The sequence below is a fragment of the Podarcis cretensis genome (genome assembly GCF_951804945.1).
Source record: "Podarcis cretensis genome assembly, chromosome: 17".
In the NCBI taxonomy this organism is placed as follows: Eukaryota; Metazoa; Chordata; class Lepidosauria; order Squamata; family Lacertidae; genus Podarcis; species Podarcis cretensis.
This window is the reverse complement of record NC_137187.1, coordinates 16,644,213-16,670,997: the sequence shown is the minus strand read 5'-3', so window position 1 is coordinate 16,670,997 and position 26,785 is coordinate 16,644,213. Positions and strand designations below refer to the sequence as shown.

At 43.6% G+C, this 26,785-nt stretch overlaps 1 protein-coding gene across 5 annotated transcripts in view; it reads right to left on the bottom strand.

Annotated features, from left to right (window-relative positions):
• Positions 1-186: 186 nt before the first annotated feature.
• The window catches only part of ECPAS (Ecm29 proteasome adaptor and scaffold), a 67,599-nt gene continuing 41,000 nt past the window's right edge, over positions 187-26,785 (bottom strand). For 4 of the 5 annotated variants that reach the window (XM_079959101.1, XM_079959099.1, XM_079959102.1 and 1 more), the window contains 24 exons: positions 26,721-26,775; positions 24,644-24,758; positions 22,798-22,866; positions 22,097-22,214; positions 20,552-20,719; positions 19,973-20,052; positions 19,441-19,546; positions 17,143-17,190; positions 16,832-16,953; positions 16,428-16,578; positions 15,490-15,555; positions 14,721-14,810; positions 13,931-13,997; positions 11,909-12,000; positions 11,730-11,796; positions 11,167-11,358; positions 10,696-10,904; positions 9,603-9,646; positions 9,293-9,485; positions 8,439-8,583; positions 7,038-7,143; positions 5,643-5,731; positions 4,646-4,717; positions 187-3,229 (listed from right to left, as the gene is read on the bottom strand). In XM_079959101.1, coding sequence (XP_079815227.1) covers positions 3,090-3,229; positions 4,646-4,717; positions 5,643-5,731; positions 7,038-7,143; positions 8,439-8,583; positions 9,293-9,485; positions 9,603-9,646; positions 10,696-10,904; positions 11,167-11,358; positions 11,730-11,796; positions 11,909-12,000; positions 13,931-13,997; positions 14,721-14,810; positions 15,490-15,555; positions 16,428-16,578; positions 16,832-16,953; positions 17,143-17,190; positions 19,441-19,546; positions 19,973-20,052; positions 20,552-20,719; positions 22,097-22,214; positions 22,798-22,866; positions 24,644-24,758; positions 26,721-26,775 — 2,604 coding nt within the window. In that variant the 3' untranslated portion in view covers positions 187-3,089. Of the gene's footprint in view, positions 3,230-4,645; positions 4,718-5,642; positions 5,732-7,037; positions 7,144-8,438; positions 8,584-9,275; positions 9,486-9,602; positions 9,647-10,695; positions 10,905-11,166; positions 11,359-11,729; positions 11,797-11,908; positions 12,001-13,930; positions 13,998-14,720; positions 14,811-15,489; positions 15,556-16,427; positions 16,579-16,831; positions 16,954-17,142; positions 17,191-19,440; positions 19,547-19,972; positions 20,053-20,551; positions 20,720-22,096; positions 22,215-22,797; positions 22,867-24,643; positions 24,759-26,720; positions 26,776-26,785 lie in introns of all 5 variants that reach the window. The other variant, XM_079959100.1, reaches the window with a different exon arrangement.

The following is a 26,785-nucleotide window of genomic DNA, read 5'->3' as shown; positions in this document are numbered from 1 at the left end:
CCAAAGGTCATGTGACTCCATGGGCTCCCAAAGGTCATGTGACTCTCCAAGTAGCAGGGAGGGCTGAAATGGGGATGGGTTTCCTCCTGGTGGATTTGCATAGCCCTGTCTCAAGAGCAAATGGGAGCAGATAGCCCAATCTGTACACCCTCCACCGCCAACAGAATTACCAGTTCTATCCAAGATGAGGTCATGTGCCTTTATTTTAATGTTACCCTTTTGGTGGGGAGGTTTCTTTCGGTCAATCCACTTACATAACTTGACATCCAGATACAGAAAATGAATGTAGTGAATTTAATGGAGACCTTTTTCTTGCAACATTAGAAATCTTTAAAACACAAAACAAGTTTGTAAATTCAGCGGGTGCTATAGTGTCAAATTTACACACTTCAATCCAGGTATACAAAGCAGCATTAAACAGCAGCACAAGCGCCCACATTTGGGCAACAGTGTTTTATAGTGCAATTGTTTTCAGAGGAAAACATAACTCTCCAAAGGCCACTTTTTTCCTATCAAGTCAACAAATTTAAAAGAGGGACGGGTATCTGACCTCTAAGTCAACTTATTTTTTTTGCAGGTAGGTTTCTCATAGAGGCACATGTTTGTTTGGTAAGTTCATAATCTAAATTTAGAAGAAAAAAAGCTATTCAGAGAAGCTATTCACCAAACTTGCACATTCCAGGTAGTTCTTATTCTGGAATTTTAGTATTCAGTACGGTTAATATAAATTTCCATTTGGAAATACTTACTACAGCAGCTGTTCCAAACTCAAGTTTTTAGATTCCACCTCAAAATACTGAAGCCGTTGCTGAAGAGTCATATCGGAGACCTAGCACATGTCGTGTATGTGTATATATATATATATATATATATATATATATGGTTGTCACAGGTTCTATTAAAACACTCAAAACGACTGTTGCAAAAAGAAAGAAAAAGAGCAACACTTGACATTTCTGCATAATACAAAAAGAGAGAGAGAGAGCTCCTGCGAGACAAAATGGGCTATTTTGTTAAAAGTTATGCAAAGATCTTATGCCTACAAACATTCCGTTTTACAGATGTGCTTGGCAAATTCAAACTCAGCGTAAACAACAAGCAGCTTTCCGTAATACATTAAAATCTTTTAGACCAGCTTTACTATTCCTTAGCTACGGGGCAGTGCTAGGTAGAAGACAAAGGCCTTTAACCAACAGACAAAAGAGTCTGACGACACACATGAGACACACACACACACACCAGTCATTAATTTCTCAGTAGACTTCCACGGAGCGAGATCGTAACAATGGCCAGGAGTCCTCAAAATGTGGCAGCACATCAGGAACATGCCTCTCGCCGCCATTTTGAGGTAACCTGTAACCTCAGGATACAGGCGTGTAACCCCACCCCAGGAATTCTGGGTGGCCATTAAATGTGAAGCAGCCCTAAACACCCCCCTCCTTTTTCTGTGAAATGTCCTGAATCTCCCTAAAAAGGCCAATATACAAACAGCTAGTGCCCTCGCACCTCGGGATGTATGTACCAAATGTATGAAGTATCTCTGTGAGGGAGCAATCCACGCAGATGCCGATGGTTCGTGATCAAAGGCACCTGAAAGGGGCTTGTTGCACTGCGGGAGGGTCGATTCATATAACTGATACATCCAAGTAATCCTGGCTGAGTCAGGCAGCCCTCCAAGGTGCCACAGGGCAATTGGGTGGGGGGATGCCAATCAAGCAGAACCAGCGGTCAGTTTTGTACGTTGCAAAATTCCTACGCAGAAGGCACTTCCATGTAGGAATTAATGTGCTACCTGCATATAGATCTTCATGTGAAACAGATCCTACAAACATCTTACGGGCAAGGACACCACACGACAAAACTGTTAGTAGGTAGCACAAGTTATTTCCTACATGGTATTCTGTGGATGTATGGCGATGAGCCTTAAATTAGGGTTGTGAAGTTCTAAAACGTTTTAACTGCACCGTCTAGGGAGCCTTTATTAAAACTGGAGCAAATGTCATTTCCCCCTCCCCCCCCAAAGAAATGCTTTTGCCACTACAGAAAAGGGGGCTGCTTAATGCAATGCGTTTCCACTCTCTTAAATGGATGCAACATTAAGCCTTACCCAGAAAAACAAAATTACTTTCTTATAAACCAGAATATGCCATGTCAGATATAACGCTGTTATTTAATTGTACCTTCTTATTAATGTTAAAACACGTACAGTTTTTCAAATCAAGACGGGGGTTACAAACCTGAGGAAAGGAAGCCTGCTATGAGATAGTTCATGGAAAATGCAGAGCACTCTTGAAAACCATTATTTTGGATAAGGGCTTTGCTATTACTGAGTGTCATGCAAAACTTATTTCGGGAAAGGGCAGTGCTCTTACTTTGCTTGTTTAAAACCAAGTACACCCTTGTTTCCAGACAGCTAATTAAAGTGCTTTCCAGTGTGCAATTGCTCCATTTTTACATCGGATGACGTGGCAGTATGCGGACCAGGAGGACCAGAACACATCAAGGGGATTCCAAAAGGGAAGTCAGGCTAAACCAACAGAAGGTGGACCATATTAGCATTAGCTTACCTTGTCCTAAAAAGAGCCAGAGTCCTACCAATACAACACTAAGTAATAATTACTCCACATGAAAGATACAGGCCAGAGTATTTGATCTCCAGTGCTCCAATGAACACCTTTTGATAATTCTTACAAACATCATTTCCAGGTACACACCCAAGATATTGGCTGGTGTTAATTTTTCAAATGAGGTGCTTCTTCCCCTCCTTTATTTGCACGCAGGCCGGGAAAATTTCCCAAAAATTCATTACGTAGCTTGGGTTTATGGTTGTGTGCTTTTGGGGTTTTTTTTTAATACGCTCGAGGCTTTCATTCTAGCCAAACTGCTTGAAATGGTTACAAAAAATTGAAGGGAGGGGGGAAGAGAGGAGGTGGAGAAAATTAATGGGGAACAGAATTCAAGGTGTTCTTTATTTTAGCCAAGGAATGATGCATGCTACAGAGTCGTCTTTACGTTCCCTCTCTGTATTCAGAGCTCACTGCGCGCTTTTCGCTTGTTTCGTTTCACATGGCACTTGGTTGGCTGTCAATTCAATCAAGTTTTTCTAAGGTTTTCTTTAACAAAGTGGCTTTCTCTTGTAGCTCAGGCCTGCTGTCCAACATCAGGGCTGTTAAGGAGCCAGTGAGGAGTTCTCTGCTTTCTGTGTTCAGGCTTTCCCACTGTCTGGACTCTACATAAGGAGAAGGAGGCAGAAGGACATCATCATGTCATTTCATGCATTCCCACTTACTGGGCTTTTCAAGCCACAAAAATAGCTTATAAAAACAACAAAAAGTCATAAGAAGATTAGTTAAAATATAGTAAGAAGCATCAATGGGTTCTGGATAGTGACAAGTCAGAAGGCAGCTCTGGGAACCATCCACTGATCTTCAGGCGGTGAAAAAGCCTTCAGATGATATCAAGGAAATAAATAGAAATAAATATGGACAAACATGGGAGAAGTGCTTCTTCAGATATCCAGATCACTAATGGCTTGAAAGATCAGAAACTAACTGGTAACCAGTGTAACTTCCTTCAGGACTGGGGTTATATGGTCCCTCGAGTCATGTGCATTATTTGTGGGGCTGCCTTTGAAAGGTGTTCCTAAACTTAATGTAGTGGCTGGCTTACCCAACGGGAGCCAACGATGGTGGACTTCCAACTGCCGTCTGCCCCAGCCAGAATAGCCAAAGGGAAGTTCGGCTGATGGGAAATGCAGTCCATCAAGTTCTGGAGTCCATCACAGTGTTTACTTCTGGGTCCAGCTGCTGCACTAGGAACTTTCAAAGGCAGCCCCAACACATGGAACACACCACAGAGGTTTAGTTTTGATGTTACCAAACACACGAAGCCAATAAGATGTTCAGCTTGGTTTTGAGAAGCAGATACACATGGGCAATGTAAAGTGCTTCATAGCAGGAAACAGGGACTGTAGGAATACAAGCCCAAAATAACAATTCTACCCTTTATCTGCAAAGGCATTTGCCAACATATCCTAGTGGCATTTTGAAAACCATACAAGACAATGGCTAGAAATGACTACAGGAGCCTAGGTGGCAGAACTTCTGTGTCTCAAGCTCCTTTCCAAAGCCATCTGTTAGGTTTCCCCTTATCCCCATAATGATACTCCTTGGTTTGTTTGTTTTTTACGAAATGTGGTTTTCAAACATCAAAAAGTTTATTATTATTATTATTATTATTATTATTATTATTAACAACAACAACGACGACAACAACAACAACAACAACAACAATAATTTATATGCCCATATGTTTGCCCTAGCTACTGGCCGGCTCCCAACAAAAATGAGTAAATACACAATAAAGCAAATACAAGCAGGTAAGTTTATGTCAAAGAAACAACTGGTGTGACTCTTATGCAGTTCATGCACAGAAACCGAGCTTCCATAATACAAATTGTGAAGCAGCCTGGCCAAAACTACCCTGCAAAGCAAAAAGAGCAGAGTACTCACCCCAATAAATCTATACCAATTATTGCTTTAAAATCAGTCTAGACTAGCACTGAACTGCAGCATTCTTTAGCCTTCTGGAGTTAAGAGACAATCTGGTTGATCAACATTTCCAAAATCATGGGGAAAAAACTTGCCTTCAAGTTTTGTAAGCAGTACTTCTATCACTGACAAGGCTTCAGTTCTTATGGAGGTGTAGCTTCTATTCTCTGAGGGAACAAACATTAAGTCAAGAGTGAATATAATCTGAGGGAAATGTAACTTCATGCCAGAGGTGCATATGGACCACATACACCTTTTAAGCATCTTGCAGGGAAACATGCACTTCTTAATTTCTTCTAACCCCAATTTTGGCACATATTTACAGTGGTACCTCAGGTTAGGAACTTAATTCGTTCTGGAGGTCTGTTCTTAACCCGAAACCATTCTTAACCTGAGACGTGCTTTCACTAGTGGGGGCCTCCTGCTGCTGCCATGCTGCTGGTGCGCGATTTCCATTCTCATCCTGGGGCAAAGTTCTCAACCCAAGGTACTACTTCCGGGTTAGCAGAGTTTGTAACCCAAAGTGTTTGTAACCCGAGGTGCCACTGTATTGTTATTGTTCAAAGAAACAACAAAATGTTTGCCAGGGAAGAACTTTTGTCAGAACCCAGCATTTATTTATGGGATTTAATGCAATGACCCAGATGCATATAGTTAATGGGAATACATCTGTCTTACCCACCACAAGTTCACAACTGCCCTCCCCACAAAATATGGAGCATTCAAAAATGAGTCTCTTCCCTGTTGCCATATCTAAAAGGCTACAGGGCAGAATTCTAATATCTTCTGATGTTATAATCCCACACGAGTAGGATTCTGTTGAGGAGAACAAAGACAAAAAAAGTAATGTCCACCCCACCCCCGCCTCTATCCCATCACCCTCTACAAAAGTCAGAAGTGGGGAGTCTCTTTCAGTCATGCATCAGTCCTTTAGTTCCTACAGCCCTTCCATCTGTCTCCAAGAGAGGTTCAATACCGATGGATACAAGAAATTCCAAAAGCGCAAAAGGCTTCACTCTCTTCTGCTAGTGAAAGCTAGTCATTTAAAGCTTTAAAATGGGTTTCCTGGTGCACCACTGACAAGTTACTTACCTAGAGAATGGGTGATAGAGGAACAGGTTTCAAAGAGTATTCTTCTCAAAGCCTCAGGATCTGAGTGTTCTGCTTCAAGCAACAGTAACCTACCCAAAGGAAGAACAGCACCATTGCCTTATGTCAAAAGGAGCTTGCTGACAATATCGGAACAGTAGCTGCCCAGTTTAGGGCTATCACAGATAACTGTAGGACACATGGGAAGTATCTCTGGAAGAGGCAGGAAACCATTTCCCTTTTAACTCTCTGAGTCTTGGCTAGTGGTAAGTCTGCAAACGGCAGAGCCTGCACCAATTAGTCCTAGCTAGAGAGGATTGGTTATGGGCTTAAGCCCACAACATATAGGCTTTTAGCCAAAGCAGCACTAAGTAACTGTCCCTTCAGCAAAAGAATATCTGTTGACGTAAAGGACTTACTCATTTCCTCCTGTGTACCCCCTAAATTCCATTCTGGGTGTTTCCCACCAACCCTCCCCCAAAGTCGATCCGGGGACAACAGGGCTTCCACATGGGGGAAGGAGAGGGGGAGTGGTTCTGTTGCACAAATGGAAGCCCTTTTACTGATGGTTACTTAACATTGCACTGGAATAAAGTCATGGAATGCAGAGGAGAAATGTACTACATTAGCTGATCCCAGAGAGAAGCACCATTTGAAGATGACCAAATCACAGTGGGGCTTAATGTCCACCACTTTTGAAGCTGATCATTCGCACTGCCCCACTGAAAGGTTTTTATCATTTACAAAGGTGCATCCTACTTATCTGGGACATGGGTGGCACTGTGGGTTAAACCACAGAGCCTAGGACTTGCCGATCAGAAGGTCGGCGGTTCGAATCCCCCCCAATGGAGCGAGCTCCCGTTGCTCGGTCCCTGCTCCTGCCAACCTAGCAGTTTGAAAGCACGTCAAAGTGCAAGTAGGTAAATAAGTACCGCTCCGGTGGGAAGGTAAACGGCGTTTCAGTGTGCTGCTCTGGTTCGCCAGAAGCGGCTTAGTCATGCTGGCCACATGACCCGGAAGCTGTACGCTGGCTCCCTTAGCCAATAAAGCGCAAACCCAGAGTCGGCCATGACTGGACCTAATGGTCAGGGGTCCCTTTACCTTTATCCTACTTATCTAGGCCAAACAGATCCCCCCCCCCCCATTTCTCGATTTCTCTCTGACGTGATGTAGAAGGCAGCCTTCTCCTCCCCAAATGTGGAGACAGTACAGGCGGCAGTGCCTACCGGGTGTTTGCAAACACAACTTAAGCAAGTTACCGCTTTGCTGTCTCTGTTCACATCAGAGGGAGCCACACTGCGCGTTTGCGAGATTTGACGCAACCACACGTGGAGGCACAAAATGTCACAGGAGGAAAAGGCAGAGAAGAAGCAGGTTCAGCACCTGGAGGGAAATTACCCTTGAAAATAAGCTTTCATAGCTTGGAGTACTCCGAGCTGCACTTTCCACGTACTGAGTTTCAGCCGGTCGCACATTAGTTTGCACACCTCTTGTTGATAGCAGCCTGGGGCAAAAAAAAAGGTTTTCAAGAGAATCAAGACAAAGGTAAGGCAAACAACTACATTCTCCCCCTGTCCTCTAGACACATTATCACCAGGGGTTTAAAAAAATGCAGGTGCTCGAAGGAATTAAACACCTAAAACACTGGACTGCTGAAATGGAAGAAAACACAGCCACCCCTCCTCCCATTCATACTGCTCCCCATGGGACCTGCAGCAAGGACCCCCTAAGTCAGAGGCCATCATTTCTAAGTAGGGTTCAATCCTAGCAACCTGCCAATTAAGCTATGTTGGTGGGGAGGGGGGAGGAGGAGAGAGACTAGGACACAGCAGCCAAGGCCGGATCTTAATTCTAACCGGAAGTTCTCCCTGCCCCGCTTCAAAGCTGCCTCCTATATTTTGCAAAAGTACTTGCAGACGCACTCTGCTTTATCACTGTCCCATTCATTACATTTAGACAGGACTACATTACCCCTGTGCAGATGTTTGCCTGACCCTCCCTGCAGTGGCGTAGCGTGGGTTGTCAGCACCCAGGGCAAGGCAAGTAATTTGCGCCCCCTAACCCGTGGATTTGCGCCCCCTAACCCTACCCCTAACCCCCAGATGTTGCGCCCGGTGCGGCCGGCCCCCCCTGCACCCCCCACGCTACGCCACTGCCTCCCTGGGTTAAAAGGATGTAGAGGGCAATCATCTAGAGTGGGGGCAGACTTCTGTGCATTAAACACAAATGTCTGATTCTAACTATCTCCTGCTGAATGTCATTAAACACAAACAATATTCACACCTTTTATTATTACAATGAATGTAAATGCATTTTGCATTTTGTTTTGTTTTTTGCATTGTATTAATTTACTGTCCCCATCCCAGTACTCAGGGCCAAAAAAAAGCAAAACACTCTTGATCAAATAGCTTGCTTGGGAACCATTTTCCTGTCTTTAAATATATATATTTATCCCACCTTTCAATAGGGTAACAAAACTAATAAGGAACAATACAACAAATAAAACTACAATGAAATCACTAAATATCAAAGCAGCTGGGGGGTTTTAAGAATAACAATTTGAACTAATAGAATAAATACTCTGAAAGAGTGTCCTCAAGTTTCTTCTCATTTTCTGATTCTTTTTTGGAGAGGGTTTTTTTTTAAGATGAAATGCCGCTTGAGTTTTGGGGATTAAACCTTTCAATTATTTATATTTATTTTACAAGATTTGTAGACCACATGGTTACAGAGATGATAATGATTTTCAAAAACAGTTTGCACAAAATTAGTATAAATATTTGTAAGGAAAAAACCTACGTTGCGTTTCTGGGTTTCTGGGCCACGCTTTCCCCAAACTCTCAAAGGCACAGAGAAGAGATTCCATCTGGAGCTCCTTCTCGTTTTCATTCTCATCTTCATCGTCGTTCTGTGGTGAACTGGCCCCCATGTTCTCAGGGCAGTTCTGCAGTGGTACCAGAGGAAAGGATTGGAGGAGGAAGGAGAGACAAGAAGAATGCAGGTTATTTATTGCATAGCATTAAGAAAAGCTTCCCAAGGGCTTGATCTGGGTCCATACTAGAACAGGCTGCTTTGAAAGCTGCTGGTCACTCCTTTGCTGGAAGTGTTTAAGAAGAGGTTGGACATCCACTTCTCAGCGATGCTTCAGGTGCCTCCAGGAACCTGCATGGAGCAAGATGATACAGACAAGGACCTCCAAGATCTCTTCCAACTCTATGACGTTGTTTGGACATCCCAGCCCATGTATTAAAATGAGTGCTGCTCCATTTAATTCTCTCACAGAAGGACAACGTACTTAAGAAAAGAATCTGCAGAAGGTTAAGATTTGCTGGTTTCCCCCTCGGCCAGTGCTAGCGGCAGAAAGCATATTGTTGTGAAGAGACTGAGCAGCAAAATAGGAAGCCATCAGTTAAAATCCTGGTCCTGCCACAAACTCAACGGGTGACTCAGCCAACAGGTGACAAGCCAGCTAATTCTCAGCTTCATCCCCTATCTGCGATAAGGGAATGACGTCACTGGCCTACCTTACAGAGCTGTTATAAGGAATGCTGAGAATATATGTGAATGGTCTGCAGAGTTTGATACAATGGGCAAAGGGTGGTATTATTCATTCTTAGTGGGCTATTCAAAAGCAACATGGACTGAAAGTTCACCTTCTTTATTATTGGAAAGATGATGTCCGTCAGCTCCTTGAACCGATTCTCCTGCGTGGCCCTGAGCACATCAGCGGTGCACCCGAGAGCCACAATCTTATACCTGAGGTTCTCTTTCCGGCACTCCTTCAGCAAGGCCTGTAGGATGTCGTCAACGCTGGGCTGGTTGGGTAAAGACTTCTGCAACTCCGTGCTGAAAACACCAACAGCAAACACAGATTTGGTCACTCACTGTTTGCCCACCTTATTAAATAGTGTCGACCTTGATAAAGCTCACAGCTCAGAACCAGTAAAAGATGGACTTTTTTACCTGTATGAACAGACAACACTGGCAGTAGCTTTCAGTAACTCCTCCTAAAAGGGTTATCACAAAACAAGAAATGGGAAGAATTTTTAGCATGGGATTTCTGAAGTGCACAGAGAAAGTGGTTACTTAGGAGTTCTTAACTACTCTGAATAGGGCAGAAATTGCGGAGACTTTCAAATACCATGATCCATACAATAGTAACATAGTTTCCAATACATTTTAACACTGGGCCACCAAGCCATATCATTAAAAATATAAAAGAAAAGGATACTGGCTGTCTTGAGCCTCAAAATTATTTTGCTTGTCAACGGTTATTTGTAAGCCATGAAAAATATGGTTCTATGGGCAAGTACAGGGTCCAGGGACCACTGTTTGCAGAACAATGTTATGAATAGCAAAGCCTGAGCAAGCCCATCTTTAAGAAATTCCAATACCAACTGACTGGCCTAATCAGCACTTCCTAAACTAACATGCAGATCGGAACTTAGCTATCCGCCAATTTTAACAATTCTTGTTTTGAATGTTCAAACATGCCTCAGCTGAAAAACTTATCTTTAGAAATACCTATCTTGAGATAAAATAAGCTCAGAAATACGTATTTAAATGCAACTTTTCATGTGGGGTTTTTTTTTAATAATAAAAATAAAGATTAATATGGAAACAAGACAAAGGAACACATGCAAAAGTGATATAGCCCACAAAAATACTAATTCATTCATGCCCTAGCTACAAAGCACTTTTAAAATGCCTCCCCCTCACATCACCCAAGGATTATCCTTTGTAGCCAACCAGATTTGTACATTTCATACACTAACACCTGGCTGTGAACAGCAGCAGCAAAAAGCAGGGAGGAGAGAGCAAGGGATAGAGAGAAAAGATTTGCCAAAGCAAGATTCAGGTCTAACAATATTCAGGCCCCATCCAGTTTCACGTTATAGATCAGAATTTTTCTTTGCTTGACAGCAATATCCAAATATTAGGCATCCATGCAAAAGGAAGATACAAATGCTTGTGATGTATTTTATCCCCATCTACTTAAGTATGGGCTAATCACCTTCTCCCTTAAAATGCATTGCACAGTAACTGCGTTCCTTACCTTCCCTGCCCACGTTCTCCCAGACAGGCCTTGCAACAGAGCAGAGAGCACCATGCCCAAGTGCGGAGGGACCAGGGAGCCAGTTTGCTTTGCAATGGATGCCATGCTGGCTGCTCCTTGAGCTTTCATCTTCCAAGACTGGGACTGCAAAGCTTTCTGGGTGATTGCTATCAATTCCTCCATATAAAGCCTTATGCCACCGTAGGTACCTAGGTTTCAAAACACACACAAAATTCACAGGGTGAGTAAAGAGCAGCAGAACCAGGTTAGCTTTAGGAGAACTGCTCTAAACTTTACCGAGAAAACATCTTGTGACTTAGGAATTCTCCGAGGCCAAAACTGAGGACTGTGTTCATTTACTATTAAAATTAATGTATGTACTTTCGGATTTGTATCCCACCCTTTCTGTTTCATTAATAGCAGCTCAAGGGGGTTAATCGTATTCAATTACAACTCATTAGATCAACTTACCAGGCACATTTTCCTGCCAGACTTCAGTCCATAGGTTGCCCTCTTCCTTCTCGCCTTTTTCTTCCTCAGGGACCTCGTGCATGCCCAGGAACGCCAGGGGCAAGACATGTCTGGCTTGATTCTTCAGTACATCTGGGCTGTAGCGCCCAATGGCATGGATGGTTAATGCACAGGCCATTTTATAGACTTGTTCTGAAGTAAAGAACAAAGTTATAGGTGTGGCCACCTGGCTTTCAATTCAGAGGAGTTGTCTGCTCTTAGGTAGGGGCACAAATAAATATGGATGCATGGCACTTCTAGTTAATTTTTTAAAAAACTTATATCATAGAAGCAATGAAGAGAGAGGCACTAGCATCAACTATTTGGTGAATTTATCAGAGAAAGGTACATCTTGACCCTTCCGTGTTTCATTTTAAGATGATTTGGGAGCATGGGTCAAAAGGAATACCAGCATTACCTTTGTGCTAAAGAACAGTCATATTTTTTCCTGTCTCACGGTATTTATCATCTCATGAAATGACAAGGTTTAAAATGCACATACACACATGCACACACAAACATACCTTCTTTCTCCATGTACCAACTGTTCAGCTTCTGCAGCAATTTGTCAGTGCTGCTGTCCCGTGAGGTCTTTTTAAATGAAACAAAATTAGAAAGGCTCAAATCATTTTGGAACATCTGAACGCAAAAAACCCAGAAGTAATAAAATATAAAACTGAGGAGGCACCAAAGCTCCACTCACCCGGACTAGATGTCCCATGGCAAAGGCAAAAGTTTTTTGCACCACGGTGTTTCGATCAGTTAGGCCACTGAGCAAAGCGCTCATGAGCTTGCCTGCATGAAAAAGAAAATGAGCCAAAATGGTAGCTTTGACAACCAGGGCAAACGGAGTTCCAGAACCTAAATTAAGCCTATGCTCTTTGTGGGCTAGCCCCTTTCCTTGCTAAAATTATGATTATTCCAAATATAGCACTCTTCGGGTTAGGGGGTGGGGAATCTACAGCCAGAAGGCCAAACTGGGACCACCAAAAGTCCCAATTTGGCCCACGTTTCCCTGCAAACCTTGCTCATCCGCCACACTCCTAATGCATATGTGGAATCATATGTCTGCCAAGTACAGCTATGGCATCACAGGAACAATCAGGGGAATAAATTGAGCTCCTGATCATTCCTTTGCTTGGAGCAAGGTGCGCTCCAACTGTCAGATGAAGTAGCTTCCATTCAGTTCTTCCTTCCCTCCCTCTCCCCACTGCATCAGCTCATAGGCAGGCGAAAGAAGCACTTTTCCAGTTTAATGCTTGGCGCTTCCCATCAGTTCCACGTAAGGGACTGACCAGTTGGTGAGACTGACACCTGCCAATCGTGTGATGTCATAATGGCACCCTGTGATTGACAGCTGGGTTTTGCCACCCAGCTGCCAAAGTCGGCCCACTAGGGTGGGGGCCAGGTAAAGATCTGGTTTACGCAGCCCAAAAGATTTGCTGTCCCTACATTAGGCTAATCCACAGAGTGCTTACTGCTTTTTATTTAAAATGCTTCAATGTAAAAACACACAAAGCAGAAACAAGAGCTGGCTAGTTCTGTATTATAGAAGCATCCCTTTCCCCAATCACACTTTTACACCATTCGTTTGCAGTGATTTATTTTTTAATAATTTTAATTTGTTTGCAGTGATGTTTTTAATACGGGGAAGGACTGAAAGACCAGGATGAAGAAGAAGAAGAAGAAGAAGAAGAAGAAGAAGAAGAAGAAGAAGAAGAAGAAGGAAGAAGAAGAGTTTGGATTTGATATCCCGCTTTATCACTACCCGAAGGAGTCTCAAACAGCTAACATTCTCCTTTCCCTTCCTCCCCCACAACAAACACTCTGTGAGGTGAGTGGGGCTGAGAGACTTCAGAGAACTGTGACTGGCCAAGGTCACCCAGCAGCTGCATGTGGAGGAGCGGAGACACGAACCCGTTTCACCAGATTACGAGTCTGTCGCTCTTAACCACTACACCACATTGGCTCTCTGTTCACTGAGTCAGTCCTACATAAACTGCAGCCCAGGCAAAAGGGTTTACCTCACTCCAGCGGAGATCCTTCTGTGGGCTGGGTCGCGCATGCCTGCAATTTTCGGCATCTGCGTCTGTGCAGATGCAACTTTTGGCATCTGCGCATGCACAGACGCAATTTTCAGTGCCACAGAAGCGAGTCCCCACACCGCGCTGGTATAGCACAGCGCGCAGGGACTCGCCGAGCGGGTGGCTCGGTTCAGGGGCAGCTCATGGGCCGGTTAAACGACCTCCGTGGGCCGCTTGTGGCCCATGGGCCTTAGGTTGCCGACCCCGGCTTTAATCCAATTTCTCACAATGCAAAACAACTGAGGCTGCAGCAAAGCGACTCCCTTCAGGAATCTCAGCTGCTCACTGCCATCTCCCTTGGCACATGCACAAGATTTATGGAAAGGCTGTGACAAAGCCTCTCTTGTTATTAACACTGCTGAAGGAGGACAGATTAGAGACTACAGCACTCAATGTTCACATCTCCCAGGATCTCAGTGAAACAGTCAGACACCTGATACCAATGTGACAGTCAAGCTACCATACCTTTCAACTAGCAGCACTACTTGCCCACTATCCCAACCTAAACGCCATCTTTGTTAAAACCAGATTATTCAAGCACAGATAACTAATGTGTCTATAATTAGGAAATGTGCTTCTTGCTAAGAAACAAAGGAATACAAAAAACAACCAAAACGTAAGGAGAGGGGAACCACACCCACCTGAATACGGTGTCAAGTCTTGAGGGCACTGAGTGGTTAGTGATACAATTACACTAGCACAACCGCCCTGAAAAGATTGAAAAGCAAAATCCAGTTATGACCTTACTCTTCTGGGTGAGATACAGGTTACAAGCCTATGCACATGTACCAGTCATGGGAAGTTGATGTGCATTTTAATATTTACCTTCAGCTTAGAATGCATACTTTTGACTGTTGGGTTTCATTCACTTTGCTTTTCAAAAAACTTGGTTTGAAGCCAATTTTCATCGACAATTTTAACGCACATATTATATTCATTAACTTATTTACAGTTACTTTACAGTTTACAGTTTACTTTATTAACTTATTTATGCAAACTGTTGTTAAATAAATAAATAAATTGCTTGGAAATAAGCCCCACTGAATTCATCGGAACATATATTTTGAAATAAATATTCATAGGATTGGGCGGACAGTCATTCATTCTAATGGTACTTGCGGTTTCTATATTCACCCAAGGTACCTGAAACTTTGGAGAATCTATGCACAATGGAGGGGTTGGATTGCACACTCTCTCTCTCTCTCACACTCACACACACACACACACACACACACGTGTACACATGTCCATGTGCTTTTCTTCACATTGACAGTTGCTGCCCCACCTGAGGGCTCAGCTCATTATCGCATCTTAAGATCAAACGATCACAGAGCTATATGGCAGACACAATACATATTTTCCTGGCCATTTAGTTTGTGTTTTCCATCTCTGTCCTCCTTGCAAAACACCCTCCTAGAGAAATAATTATACCTTGGTGCCAACGCCTAGTCCACTTCTAGTCAGTTCGCACAGCCTGGGAACCAATTCACCCAGAACAGAAACATCCAAATACTGTAAGCACTATAGAAAGGAAAAATCAAAAGGTGAAAATCAAAAGACTGACAAGACTGGTGCCATTATTAAAGAATGCTGGTGCCATTATTAAAAAATGCTGTTCATAAGCTGCTTGCTAGCACATCACCAAAAGGCTCAGGGACAATCTAGTTGTGTTGTGCTAGATCTGGGACGGGCAGTCTGGGTGTTAACTGCAGAAGAATAGAGGGAGACCTATGTACTAAGGAGGGGGACCAAGATGATCAAGGGCCTGGAAACCAAGTTTCATAAGGAATGGTTGAGAGAACTGGGTATGTTTAGCTTGGTAAAGAGGAGACTGAGAGGAGATATTATAGCCCTCTTCAAATATCTAAAGGGCCGCTACATGGAGGATGGAGCTATCTTATTTTCTCCTGCTCCAGAGGTTAGGGCCTGAACTGATGGATTCGTTACAGGACAGGTGACTCCAACTAAACATCAGGAAGATTTTTCTGGCAGTAAGAGCTGTTCCAACAGTGGAACAGACTCCCACAAGTGGTGGTGGGCTCTCCTTCCTTGGGAGGTTTGAAACCAGAGGTTGGATGGCCATCTGTCATATATGATCGGATTGAGATTCCTGCATTGCCTGGGGGTTGGAAGAGATGACCCTCAGGGTCCCTTGCAGCTCTAAGATTCTATGATTCTTAAGTGAACACGAGTTACCTACCATGTTGATAGTCTCCATCATGGGGGAGGATTTAGCAGCACTGAGTCTTGCACTATCCATTGCCGCCTGGAGGACACAGAGAAAAAAAATGTGTATAACCAGAATCCGAAGTTAGGAAAGCAGCAAGAGAAAACAGAAGGTGTATATGGTTACCGTGGGACGCGGGTGGCGCTGTGGTCTAAACCACAGAGCCTAGGAATTGCCGATCAGAAGGTTGGTGGTTCGAATCCCCACGACGGGGTGAGCTCCCATTGCTTGGTCCCTGCTCCTGCCAACCTAGCAGTTCGAAAGCATGTCTAAGTGCTAGTAGATAAATAGGTACCGCTCCGGCGGGAAGGTAAACGGCGTTTTCGTGCGCTGCTCTGGTTCACCAGAAGCAGCTTAGTCATGCTGGCCACATGACCCGGAAGCTGTACGCCGGCTCCCTCGGCCAATAAAGCGAGATGAGCGCCGCAACCCCAGAGTCGGTTACGACTGGACCTAATGGTCAGGGGTCCCTTTACCTTTATATGGTTACCAAGCAAGAAGGGTAATATTAAAAGCGTCTGGAGAGTCAGAGGAACAAAAGTCCCATGAGCAGGAGGAGGATTTAGAAGTATTTGACTGTACTCAAGATTTCACTTGTTTTGTTAACCTGAGATTTATATTTTAACTTGGGGTGGGGAGCCTGTGGTCCTCCAGATGTTGAACTCCCAACTCCCATCAGACCCAGCGAGCATGCCCAATGGTTACAGATGATAGGAATTGTAGTTTTGCAACATCTGGGAGGGGCACAGGTTCAATATCCTTTCAAATTAAAGTGGCATTTTAAAAATAAAATGCATCACAATGTTTAATTCCATTAAATCCACCATCTCATTCCTCCATGGCCGCAAAAGCTTTAAACACATAACCACTGATGTCCATTTGCTTATATATGTGCATTTGCTTGCACTAACCTTTTCCTGCTCCGTAGCACGCAGACTCAAGTAATTGAGGACCTGGGGTTCCAGCACACTCAGAGACTCCAACAAAGCTGGGATGAGCTTGGGTGCATGTGGCTTGAGCATGGCCCCGGCACTTTTACTGATCTTCACCAAGGTGTTAATGCTATAGCAAAAGGTACAGAGAATAAGGATGGAAGAAAGGCATACCCCCGAAGGCATACTCTTCCATTGTCTCCTGAGACAGACAGATGCCAACAACAACAGTGCAGAAGTGTCTTCCCCTAAGTAAGTATATCCATAGATGGGGTTGTCTATTTCATCTCAGTTAAGAACATATGGAGGCCAGAAGAAAGATTCTTTGGCTGAATATACTCAAGGTATTCAATTGGGGAGAATGGGAAAATGTGAGAACGCACCTGAGAGTCCGCACTTCAGTCACAGTATTCATCATTCCTTTATCAAGCAGGCATGGCAACAGGACAGCTATTGTTCTCTGGCCTGCAGCTCCTTTGGACGGGTCGCACATCTTCACACACACCTCAAAAATAAAAGGAAGACACTCCAGTGTGACCCTCTGCAAGCTCTGCTCCTTGAATGAACATGTGTGTTGCTGTGATGAATGTAAGAAGCCTCCACCAAGAATACATGGGGTCAGGTTGTGATGGGAGGGGAAATTCTGCAGGTCAGTGGAATGGCTTTGGTCCATGCAGATTCAATGAAAATTTACCTTACTTAATGTTTTCAGGGCTAACTCTGCTGCCTTCCGTACAGATTCCTGCAAAAGAAAAAAAGGGGGTAGGGGGAAAAGTTTTTGATTTTAAGCTGTTCTATGTAATTTAAGTCACTATGAAATTTCATCCTGATGTTTTTGTCCTAACCTGCGTTGCTCATTTTGGGAACCGCATTACCTGAATCAGTATGGGAGATGACCCATAGGGCAAATGTAAGGGCTTGCATGTAGAGTTCAGGTGTTACCGTATTTTTCGCTCTATAAGACGCACCTAGTTTTAGAGGAGAACAAGAAAAAAAATATTCTCCCCCTCTCTGCTCAGTGCCTCTCCAGCAAAGCGGGAGGAGAAATGGAAGGGGCTCCGTTTCTCCTCCCACTTCGCAGAAGGGGCGCTGCGCAGCTCTCTCTCTCTGCGCAGCTCCCCTTTAGCGAAGCAGCAGGAGAAACGGAGCCCCTTCCATTTCTCCTCCCGCTTCGCTTAAGGGGTGCTGCGCAGAGAGGGAGAGCTGCGCAGCGCCTCTCCAGCGAAGTGAAGCCAGGAGAGCAAGAGGGATCGGTGCGCACCGATCTCTCTTGCTCTCCTGGCTTCAGCGAAAGCTGCGCAGCCTGCATTCGCTCCATAAGACACACACACACACACACACACACACACACACACACTTGCCCATACTTTTTAGGAGGGGAAAAGTGCGTCTTATAGAACGAAAAATACGGTAACAACCCTGCTGCACACAGCACAGACAGGTAAGACACAGGCACGCTACAGGATCAAGCTCACTAACCATCTATGGTATGAGTACAAAACTTAAGTGCGATTCAGTAGGGCAGGAGTGAAGAACCTTTTTTTGGGGGGGGGGCGAGCATCACATTTCCTCTTGGTCAACTCTCTGGGAATCACGTATCAGCAGCAAGGGAAAGTGGGTGTGGCTCCCCGCGCAACCCCCCACCCACCCACAATCTTCTCCGGCTCACTCCAGCAATTAGGCTTGAAAAAGAAATCTGGCTGTTTTGCAAGCCTAAATGCTAGAGGGGAATGATCATCCTGGTCTCCCAAGAACCTAGGGAGGAAGTCTTAAACTCTTCCCTTTACAGAAAAATCACATCCTGACCTCCAGCAACCATTAGGCTGATAGGGGGCAAATTGTATATTCAAGTCAATAGACTACCCCCCCCCAAAGCCTAATTCCAGCGAGCAGAAGTGTTTTTTGGCCTGGAAGAGGTGAGTGTCACAGTACATGGCAAGATCATTCCTGTCCCAGCTGTAACCACCATCACAGTTAGGCTTGAAAAAAGATCACATTGCCTCCAGCAGAATGCCCTTTATACTCTTTGCAAGACTAATCGTGGTGGAGAGGGGAGGAGCGGGGCAGGAAGGGGATGCTGCAAGCTGTTAAGCCTCACAGTGGAAAAATTACAGGCCTCTGGTTGCAATGGCAACCTGGGGTGAGGGGTATTTAAAACAGGATGGAAAGGTTTAAGCCCCCTCCCTTCTGTATTACCACAACTGATTACGTTTGATGATACTACCCTTATTAATGTACAAAATTAAAAATATAGAGATCAAAATAAAAATAAAAATTTATTATTTGTACCCCGCACATCTGACTGGGTTGCCCCAGCCACTCTGGGAGGCTTCCAGCATAGCAAAACATTAAACCTTAAAAGGATTCCCTATACAGGGCTGCCTTTAGGTGTTTCCTAAATGTTATATAATTACTCCTTACCATCTAATGAGAGGGCCTTCCACAGTGTGGGTGCCACTACCGAGAAGGCCCTCTGATCTTCTCACTTAATCTGTCCAGGGTAGCTTGACCCTGGCTCTACCAAACTTTAAAAAATGAATGAATGTAATTGGAGACAAACCCTATTTACCAATAATACGAAGATGCTTCAAAAGTTAAGACGTAAGCTCTGATACGTTATACTCTCAAAACTGTATCCCCAGATAACTAGAAATAGTATGTGCGGTAAATATCCCTGAAGTGTTGCTTTTATTAAGATTCTTTGTGGTTTTTGTTTTATAGGCCTTGAAAATCACCCAAAATTTGTGCTTGCTGTGGAGTGGAGGAACAGGTCTTGTATGCAACATCACACTATCTATATTCAGGGGAAAGCAAACTCTCAACAGTGGATCTGAGCTTGACTGACACCAAGAACCAGCTGGAATTCTCTGAGTGATTCCAGTTGGGAAAAGGAAATGTCCAAGTCCTCAGGAGCAAACTGTTTGTGAAAGCCTGTTTTTATGTCCTGTAGAAACGGAACGATTTATACTAGACACGTAAAAAACTTTAGTACCTTTATGTCATCTTGCACTCTAAAGAGAGTTTCCCATATTTCTGGAAGTTTATGAATAATGTCGTCCAAGGGTCTTCCTCTTAGCAAATCATTCAATGCTAGACAGCTATGGCAAGAGCTTAGTCATTATACTTTATTAACACCAAGTTTCTCAAAACCAATAATATTAAGAAAGAAAGAAAACTTAGAAGGATCATTTTCCAAACAGTAATGCCTATGGGGAAAAGACCTCTTAATTTCATTGGGGGGAAAATCTCATCTAGCCACCCAAATCTCTTCAAATATATTTCATTCCTATTTTAAAACTCCCTTCCCTCTACAAAAAGAGGCTTTAGGATAGCAGGTGCTTATGTGGTGCTTATGAGTGATGCAAATTTAACAGCAAATTCCTTTATTCCTCCTGCCTGTTGCTCAGAGATTAAAAAATAAATAAATCATCCAATGCTGGAAATCTACAAGTCGAGCCCTGAACCTTCCAAAAGCACCAAACTTTCTATTTACATGGCAGACAAATGGTTTCAGAAAGACATACCTGGACTCTCGGATCCGCCACATGTTACTGGTCAAGTTGCTTATTAAATCATCAAGGATTTCTTTCATATATTTGTCCACCTGATCAAATGAAAATGAACTGTAAACATTAACAGCTTCCCTACGCAGTGGTACCTCGGGTTAAGTACTTAATTCGTTCCGGAGGTCCGTTCTTAACCTGAAACTGTTCTTAACCTGAAGCACCACTTTAGCTAATGGGGCCTCCCGCTACCACCATGCCGCCGGAGCACAATTTCTGTTCTCATCCTGAAGCAAAGTTCTTAACCTGAGGTACTATTTCTGGGTTAGCGGACTCTGTAACCTGAAGTGTATGTAACCTGAAGCGTATGTAACCCAAGGTACCACTGTATCCAGAAATGCTTTTTCCTGTACTTTGCACAGCATGCGTGTGTACGCATGCATCTAGCAAAGTGTGCCTTATCTGATCTCGTCACGGACTATTTTCTTAGTGTCTTGCCCATTTAAAAGAATATCCAGCTATCTAAAACTCTCTTACATGTGATGAGTTGCCACAACCATCACAAAAAGAAGGGATAGAGAACGGCTTTCCGTTACTTACTGCAGATTTGTCTGTCACAAGCGCATTCCAAATGCTGGTCATAGCCTGCCGGATCCCTAGATTGGGGTCAAACTGGTAACGATAAAGACGAGGAAGAAGCTGGGGGAGAAAAGGGGCGAGCTGTTCCCCAGCTTTGGTTGCGATCACATTAAAACCAAAAGCAGCTCCCTGAGAAAACAAAAAAAGTACGGTTAAAGCCAATAACTTAAATACCTCCATCTTAATAATACTAATGCTACGACCAATTGTAATTTTTATGTTGCTCCCAGCCCATCTGACTGCATTGCCCCAGCCACTCTGGCCGGCTCCCAACAGAATATTAAAAACACAATAAAACATCAAACATTAAAAACTTCCCTAAACAGGGCTGCCTTCGTCTTCTAAAAGTCAGATAGTTGTTTATTTCCTTGAAATCTGAAGGGAGGACGTTCCACAGAGCAGGTGCCACCACTGAGAAGGCCCTCTGCCTGGTTCCCTGTAGCCTCACTTCTCGTAGGGAGGGAACCACCAGAAGGCCCTCGGCGCTGGACCTCAGCATCCGAGCAGAACGATGGGGGTGGAGACGCTCCTTCAGGTATACTGGGCTGAGGCCAGTATTAAATAGTATTTATTTTATGTTTCATTTTTAATTTTCTTTAAATTAATTTTCTTTTAATTAAAAATGAATTACTGAAAATATTTATATAAAGTTAACATCTTACATTTAAAAGCTGACAGTACCAAACTATCAAAGGCTTTTCACCAAAGCCAGACTAAACGTCTTTCCTTCTGCAGTGTTGGATGGCAGGTTGAGAGGAGGTCCCTACCAGGACAGACTTTGCTCATGTGCTCAAGACATCGATTCCATAAAACATATTTTGTTGCACTGTGCAAAATATGAGCAAGCCAGGGCTGAACTGATACTACCCTTGCTGGTACCTTTCCCGGGAAAATCAGAGGCTCACTATGTCAGGTTCCTATTGGAAGACCGGACAAACGCTAGAACATTAGCAGTGGCAAAGTTTTTGTCGGTGGTTGCAAGAACCCATGATCCCTATATTCTGAACAAAATGCTTGTTTAATCTGGAGGTAGACTGTATGAATTGTGTATTGCTTTGTAACGATTTGTTGGGTCGCTGGACCGAAATAAAGATTGATGATGATATATAAAACAAAAAAAAAACCAGTTACTACTAGCCACAATGGCTATGTTGTACCTCCACTGTCGGAAACAGTATGCCTCTGAATACCAATTACTGGAAATCACAAATGGGTGCAATGCTGCTGAGCCCTTGTCCTGCTTTTGAGCTTCCCATAGGCACCTGGTTGGCTGCTGAGAACCGGATTCTGGGCTAGAAGAGCCACTAGTCTCAACCAGCAGAAAGTGTTATTATGTTCTTATCGCTTCTAATTTTTTTTTTAAATTCTACAATGCTGGGTTTCAGGTCACAGTTCAAAAAAGGGGAACAACTTCCGACAACGTGACCCGGAATGTGCCCCTTATGACAGGCTTTTGTTTTCTTCCGTTCCGCCGTTCACACTTTTAGTAGCCTTAAACGCCATTACCTTCCGAGAGTTCCACATTGCATGGTGATTGGCCAAATTCATGAACTTGTACACCAAGTCCGGCTGGTTGAGGTCGCTGGCGAGCGAACATAGCTCCTGGTAAGTAGAAAGACCCTGGCTTGGGAAAACAGGAGTGAAAAATTAATGCCGCTTTAAAAAAACCCCCCAACCCCCCCCCCCCCACTAGGAAAAATTACAAGGAAATGGGACTTTTATATTGTCGAAGTCGCATCCTGGGCGTCAATTTAAATAACAGCTATTGGACAGTAGAGTACTTTTTCAAAACTCTTAAACGGGAAAACTTCCCGATAAAACTGAATGAGGAAACCAACACCTTCAGATTTAGTGTATTCTTCATTCTAGAGCAGGAGTCAGCAAACTTTTTCAGCAGGGGGCAGGTCCACTGTCCCTCAGACCTTGTGGGGGGCCGGACTATATATGGGGGGAGGGGGAATGAACGAATTCCTACGCCCCACAAATAACCCAGAGATGCTTTTTAAATAAAAGCACACATTCTACTCATGTCAAAACATGCTGATTCCCGGACCATCCGCAGGCCGGATTTAGAAGGCGATTGGGCCGGATCCGGCCCCTGGGCCTTCGTTTGTGTACCCATGTTCTAGAGAAAGAAGCGGGGGGGGGGGCACACCCAAGGAAGCCTTTTTCAGAGTCCAAACATTGCAATTAGTCAATGAGCTTACCCATCTGGAGTCTTGCCGAGGCCTGATCCCTGAAACATCACTGTCTCCCCAGTCACTTCATGCCTGGCTCTGGAAAAAAAAGTATGCTTTTATAGTTCTAAAAAAAACCCAAACCCTAAAAGATAAGAGAACTATTCAAGCGTTTGAAATCCATCATGTGATGACGAAACAAGTAGGAGTGAGCACATCAGCTCTTCCGCTCCCATTCCCATCGCTCTCCATAAATTGGAGGGGTCCACTTTGGCGGGGGGGGGGTCTTCTCAACACATGCAAATCCCCTGCCTGAATTAGAACCTGGTTTTCCAAGGTTCCAAATTCCACAGGAAGCTTGCGTGGTTAAAAACTCCCTGCTTCAGAAGTTAATTCTTCCTACTTGTGGAGGATGATGTGCGATAGCAAGGGCGGGGACTGTGTACCCATCCATGCACCCCCCCCCCCCCCCCCCGTTACGTGAGCTGCTTAGAAAACCTGAACAGGACTATGGACTACATAGGACTCTTGCTACCAGCAAAATAGTATCAGCTCTGAGCATACAAAAGAACCTATCATGAAAGCGGGCATGTATAATGGACAATAGATCACATTCGCTTTTAAGGACTCCCACTTCACTTTCACTTGTCAGGCAGAGTGAAGTGGTACACCCACCTGTCAAAATGAGAAAGGAAGATGAGGGTAAAAAACTAATGGACCCCGCATCTGTGAGTCCCCCCTCTCATATAGTTTATGGTTGCCATCAATTTTGATTTTAATTCATTTTTATAATGTTTTATAATGTCACACTGTTTTAATGTTGTTAGCCGCCCTGAGCCCGGCTTCGGCTGGGGAGGGCGGGATATAAATAAAATTTATTATTATTATTATTATATAACAGATTGTGTGCACAAGACAGTTTCGAAAATGCTTAAAAGTCTGTTCGTCAGACAACCCGCCCCCCAACCTGCTCACATGTCCTTGTATGATCAGTGGAAACAGTTGGCCCTGGCAAGTATCAACCACTCTCAATTCCAACCTGATAATTGCCACCTGCCTAGATTTTAACTTGTCTGAATTAATTTTAAGATGCATTTTAATTAATTGATGTCTGTTTTAATGCATATTGTGTTGTTTTTATGATGTTGGCTGCTCTGAGCCCGGCCTCGGCCGGGATACAAATAATTATTTATTATTATTGTTGTTGTTATTATTATTATTATTCTCTAAATTCTGCCCCACCTGATTGGCGGTATTTTAGTTATTCTGATAAGACTTGGGTCTACAGCATGTACATTGAATACACCAACTTGTACAAATGTTATAAATGAGCTCATAATCACGCCAATGCCAGGATAGATGGAGCTACAAGGTCATTCAGTCCTGACCTCTACACCCAGACCAGAATTTTCACATTTAGGATTGGGCCACCGTGCAAAAAGGTTTTACACCAAGGAAGCCCACATTCAATCCAAACTGCAGTCTCTAATAAGCATATGGTGGATAACCAGCATGTCCCAAACATACCTGGGGATTTAAGTGAAATATTTCACACTCGTGATTCACAAATGGTGCCCTCCCTTTAGAAAATACAGCAAATGTAGGCAAAGGGGCTTCAGGACTTCCTTTCAAAGACACCAGCTAACACCCTATCTGTGGCTGGTATTCAACCATGTTTTACTCAGTATAATCCTTTTGAAATTAATGGACCTAACTTAATCAAGTTATTTAATTTCAATGTGTCTTACTCTAAGTAAAACTTACTGGAATACCACTCTTTATATTTAAGTCCCTTATTTTCAAAGCTTTGTCTCTTAAACCACACTCTCCTCTTCTCTGACACAGATACCACACACAACGAGGTGCAAACAAGTACCTTCTCCCAGTCATAAGAGTTTCCACAAGAGTAGTAACCAGCTCCTGCTGGTCTTGCTCACTCCCAAGCTCATACACCAAACCGAGGCCTTTGGAAGCAACATCTTGACTGAGTTCTTCGAGAAACAGAAAACAAAATCGTATGAATAGGGAATAAGAATTAGAGCTCTAGCAAAATAATGATGACATTAAGATAAAAAGTACAGAAGCTCTGCAAACGAGCTGAGTGTTTGAAACACCACCACAACCTTGAACTAGCTATCATCGTGATCCAGAAAATCAGGCTGGACAGTCTGAAGTCCTACAAGTTATGGGGGGCCCTCTCTCATGCAAAGGAATGTTGCCTTGATGCATGACAATTCCACACTGTGCTTCTGGCACATGATAGAAGATTGCGGGGGAAAGCATTTGCACACTTGGATTGCAATTCCAGAATGCCATAGTGCATTCTGGAGGAGAAGGGCATGCATGGTGTAAGGCTTTGGGGATAACTACAGTCGTACCTTGGAAGTAGAGCGGAATCCGTTCCGGAAGTCCATTCAACTTCCCAAATGCTTAGAAACCAAATTGCCGCTTCTGATTGGCTGCAGGATGCTCCTGCAGCCAATCAGAAGCCGTGGAAACCGTGTCGGAATTTCGGCTTCCAAAGAACATTCACAAACCGGAACAGTCACTTCCGGGTTTGTGGCGTTCGGGAGCCAAAACGTCCGAGTACCAAGGCGTTCGGGATCCAAGGTACGACTGTACTGGAGAGGACAGCGCCTTAGGATCTAGACTGCCAAATGGAGAAAAGCAGGGGGAATGGGAACACTGCATGTCCTGTGGCTGCCTGCTTAGCTAGGTACAATAGTAGTAAAAACTTTGAAAATGTTGTTTACTGTGCACAAACTTCTCCCCCAGACCACCGTTCTGGTCATGGTGGTCAGCTAGAGTCTCTGCTTTACACATTGATCCAACAGAAAGTATCACTTTGTCTATCTCACAGCACTAATTTTCTGAAACCAGCATGTCAGTAGCAGTCTATATTTTTAATTTCCACTCTCTGTTCATATTCAGTAGCTGCTTTACTTCACTACATTGCTGAACGATAAACTTTACTGTTACATGGGACTGAAACAAATATACAGGGCTGGATTTAAGAATAACAGTTTGGATAATGCTCTTCTACTTGTATCAATATTTGTAGCAAAAATTAGTAATAAACAAAAATTAGGTTATAATCTGAATTCCAAGAAGGCTATGCTTAAAAAAAAAAAAGCGCCCAATTTCGATAGTCCAGTTTATTTTTTGAACTTATTCTTAAAAGTGTAAAGCCAGCAAAAAAGATAAAATGAATGCAACTCTACTCAGTAACAACTCCTATTGAGTTCAATGGAAGATACTCCCAGGTAAACTGTATGCAATTGTTGTTTAACTTGCAATAACTTGCACTGCGTCAGCTTTTTCCTTCATCGACAATACCTGATAATGGTTTCCATATCTAATAGAGAACAGCAGGTTTTTAATCAAGAGGAAAGACTGTAAGAATTAGTAGGGCCTCCCCACAGAGTCCTATCTGGAGCCCTCACTGCCATAAGTCAGTAAGATTTTTCCCCCCAGGGTTTTAAGAAGCACTATTGTTTGCCTTATTGTTACTGGTTCCTTGCAGCTGCAAGTTTTGCCTGCTGTTGCTGGAGGATGGATGCTCAATAACCATCTCTTCCTACCTTTGTGAACCCAACAAAACAAAATGGAGGAGGTAGGGAGATGGCAAAGCACTCCTACCAAACAAACAAAAATCAGGCAAAACCACAGCCAGCCCACTGCTCCCCGAGGCAAGGCAAGGCAGGAAAAGAAGACAAAACAAAACAGTAAGAGAGCCTTGACAGCACCAAGGAGAATGTCAGTGTCTGTTGGCACTGGGCTGATATGGGCACCATGTTGGGGGACCCTAATGTTAGTCTGCATGATTCATTTTATAGGGTTTCTAAAACTGCAATGTTATTTTTTTCTTACTACTTTGTTAGCCACCCTGGTGTTGTGCTGGAGAAGTGCAAAACAAACCATGTAAAGAGGAAAGCAAGTACAATTCTACTTACCGTCACTGTCAGATAGAGTAGTTACAAATGCAGTTTGGATTTCTTTGAGGTGAGACTGCAAAAGA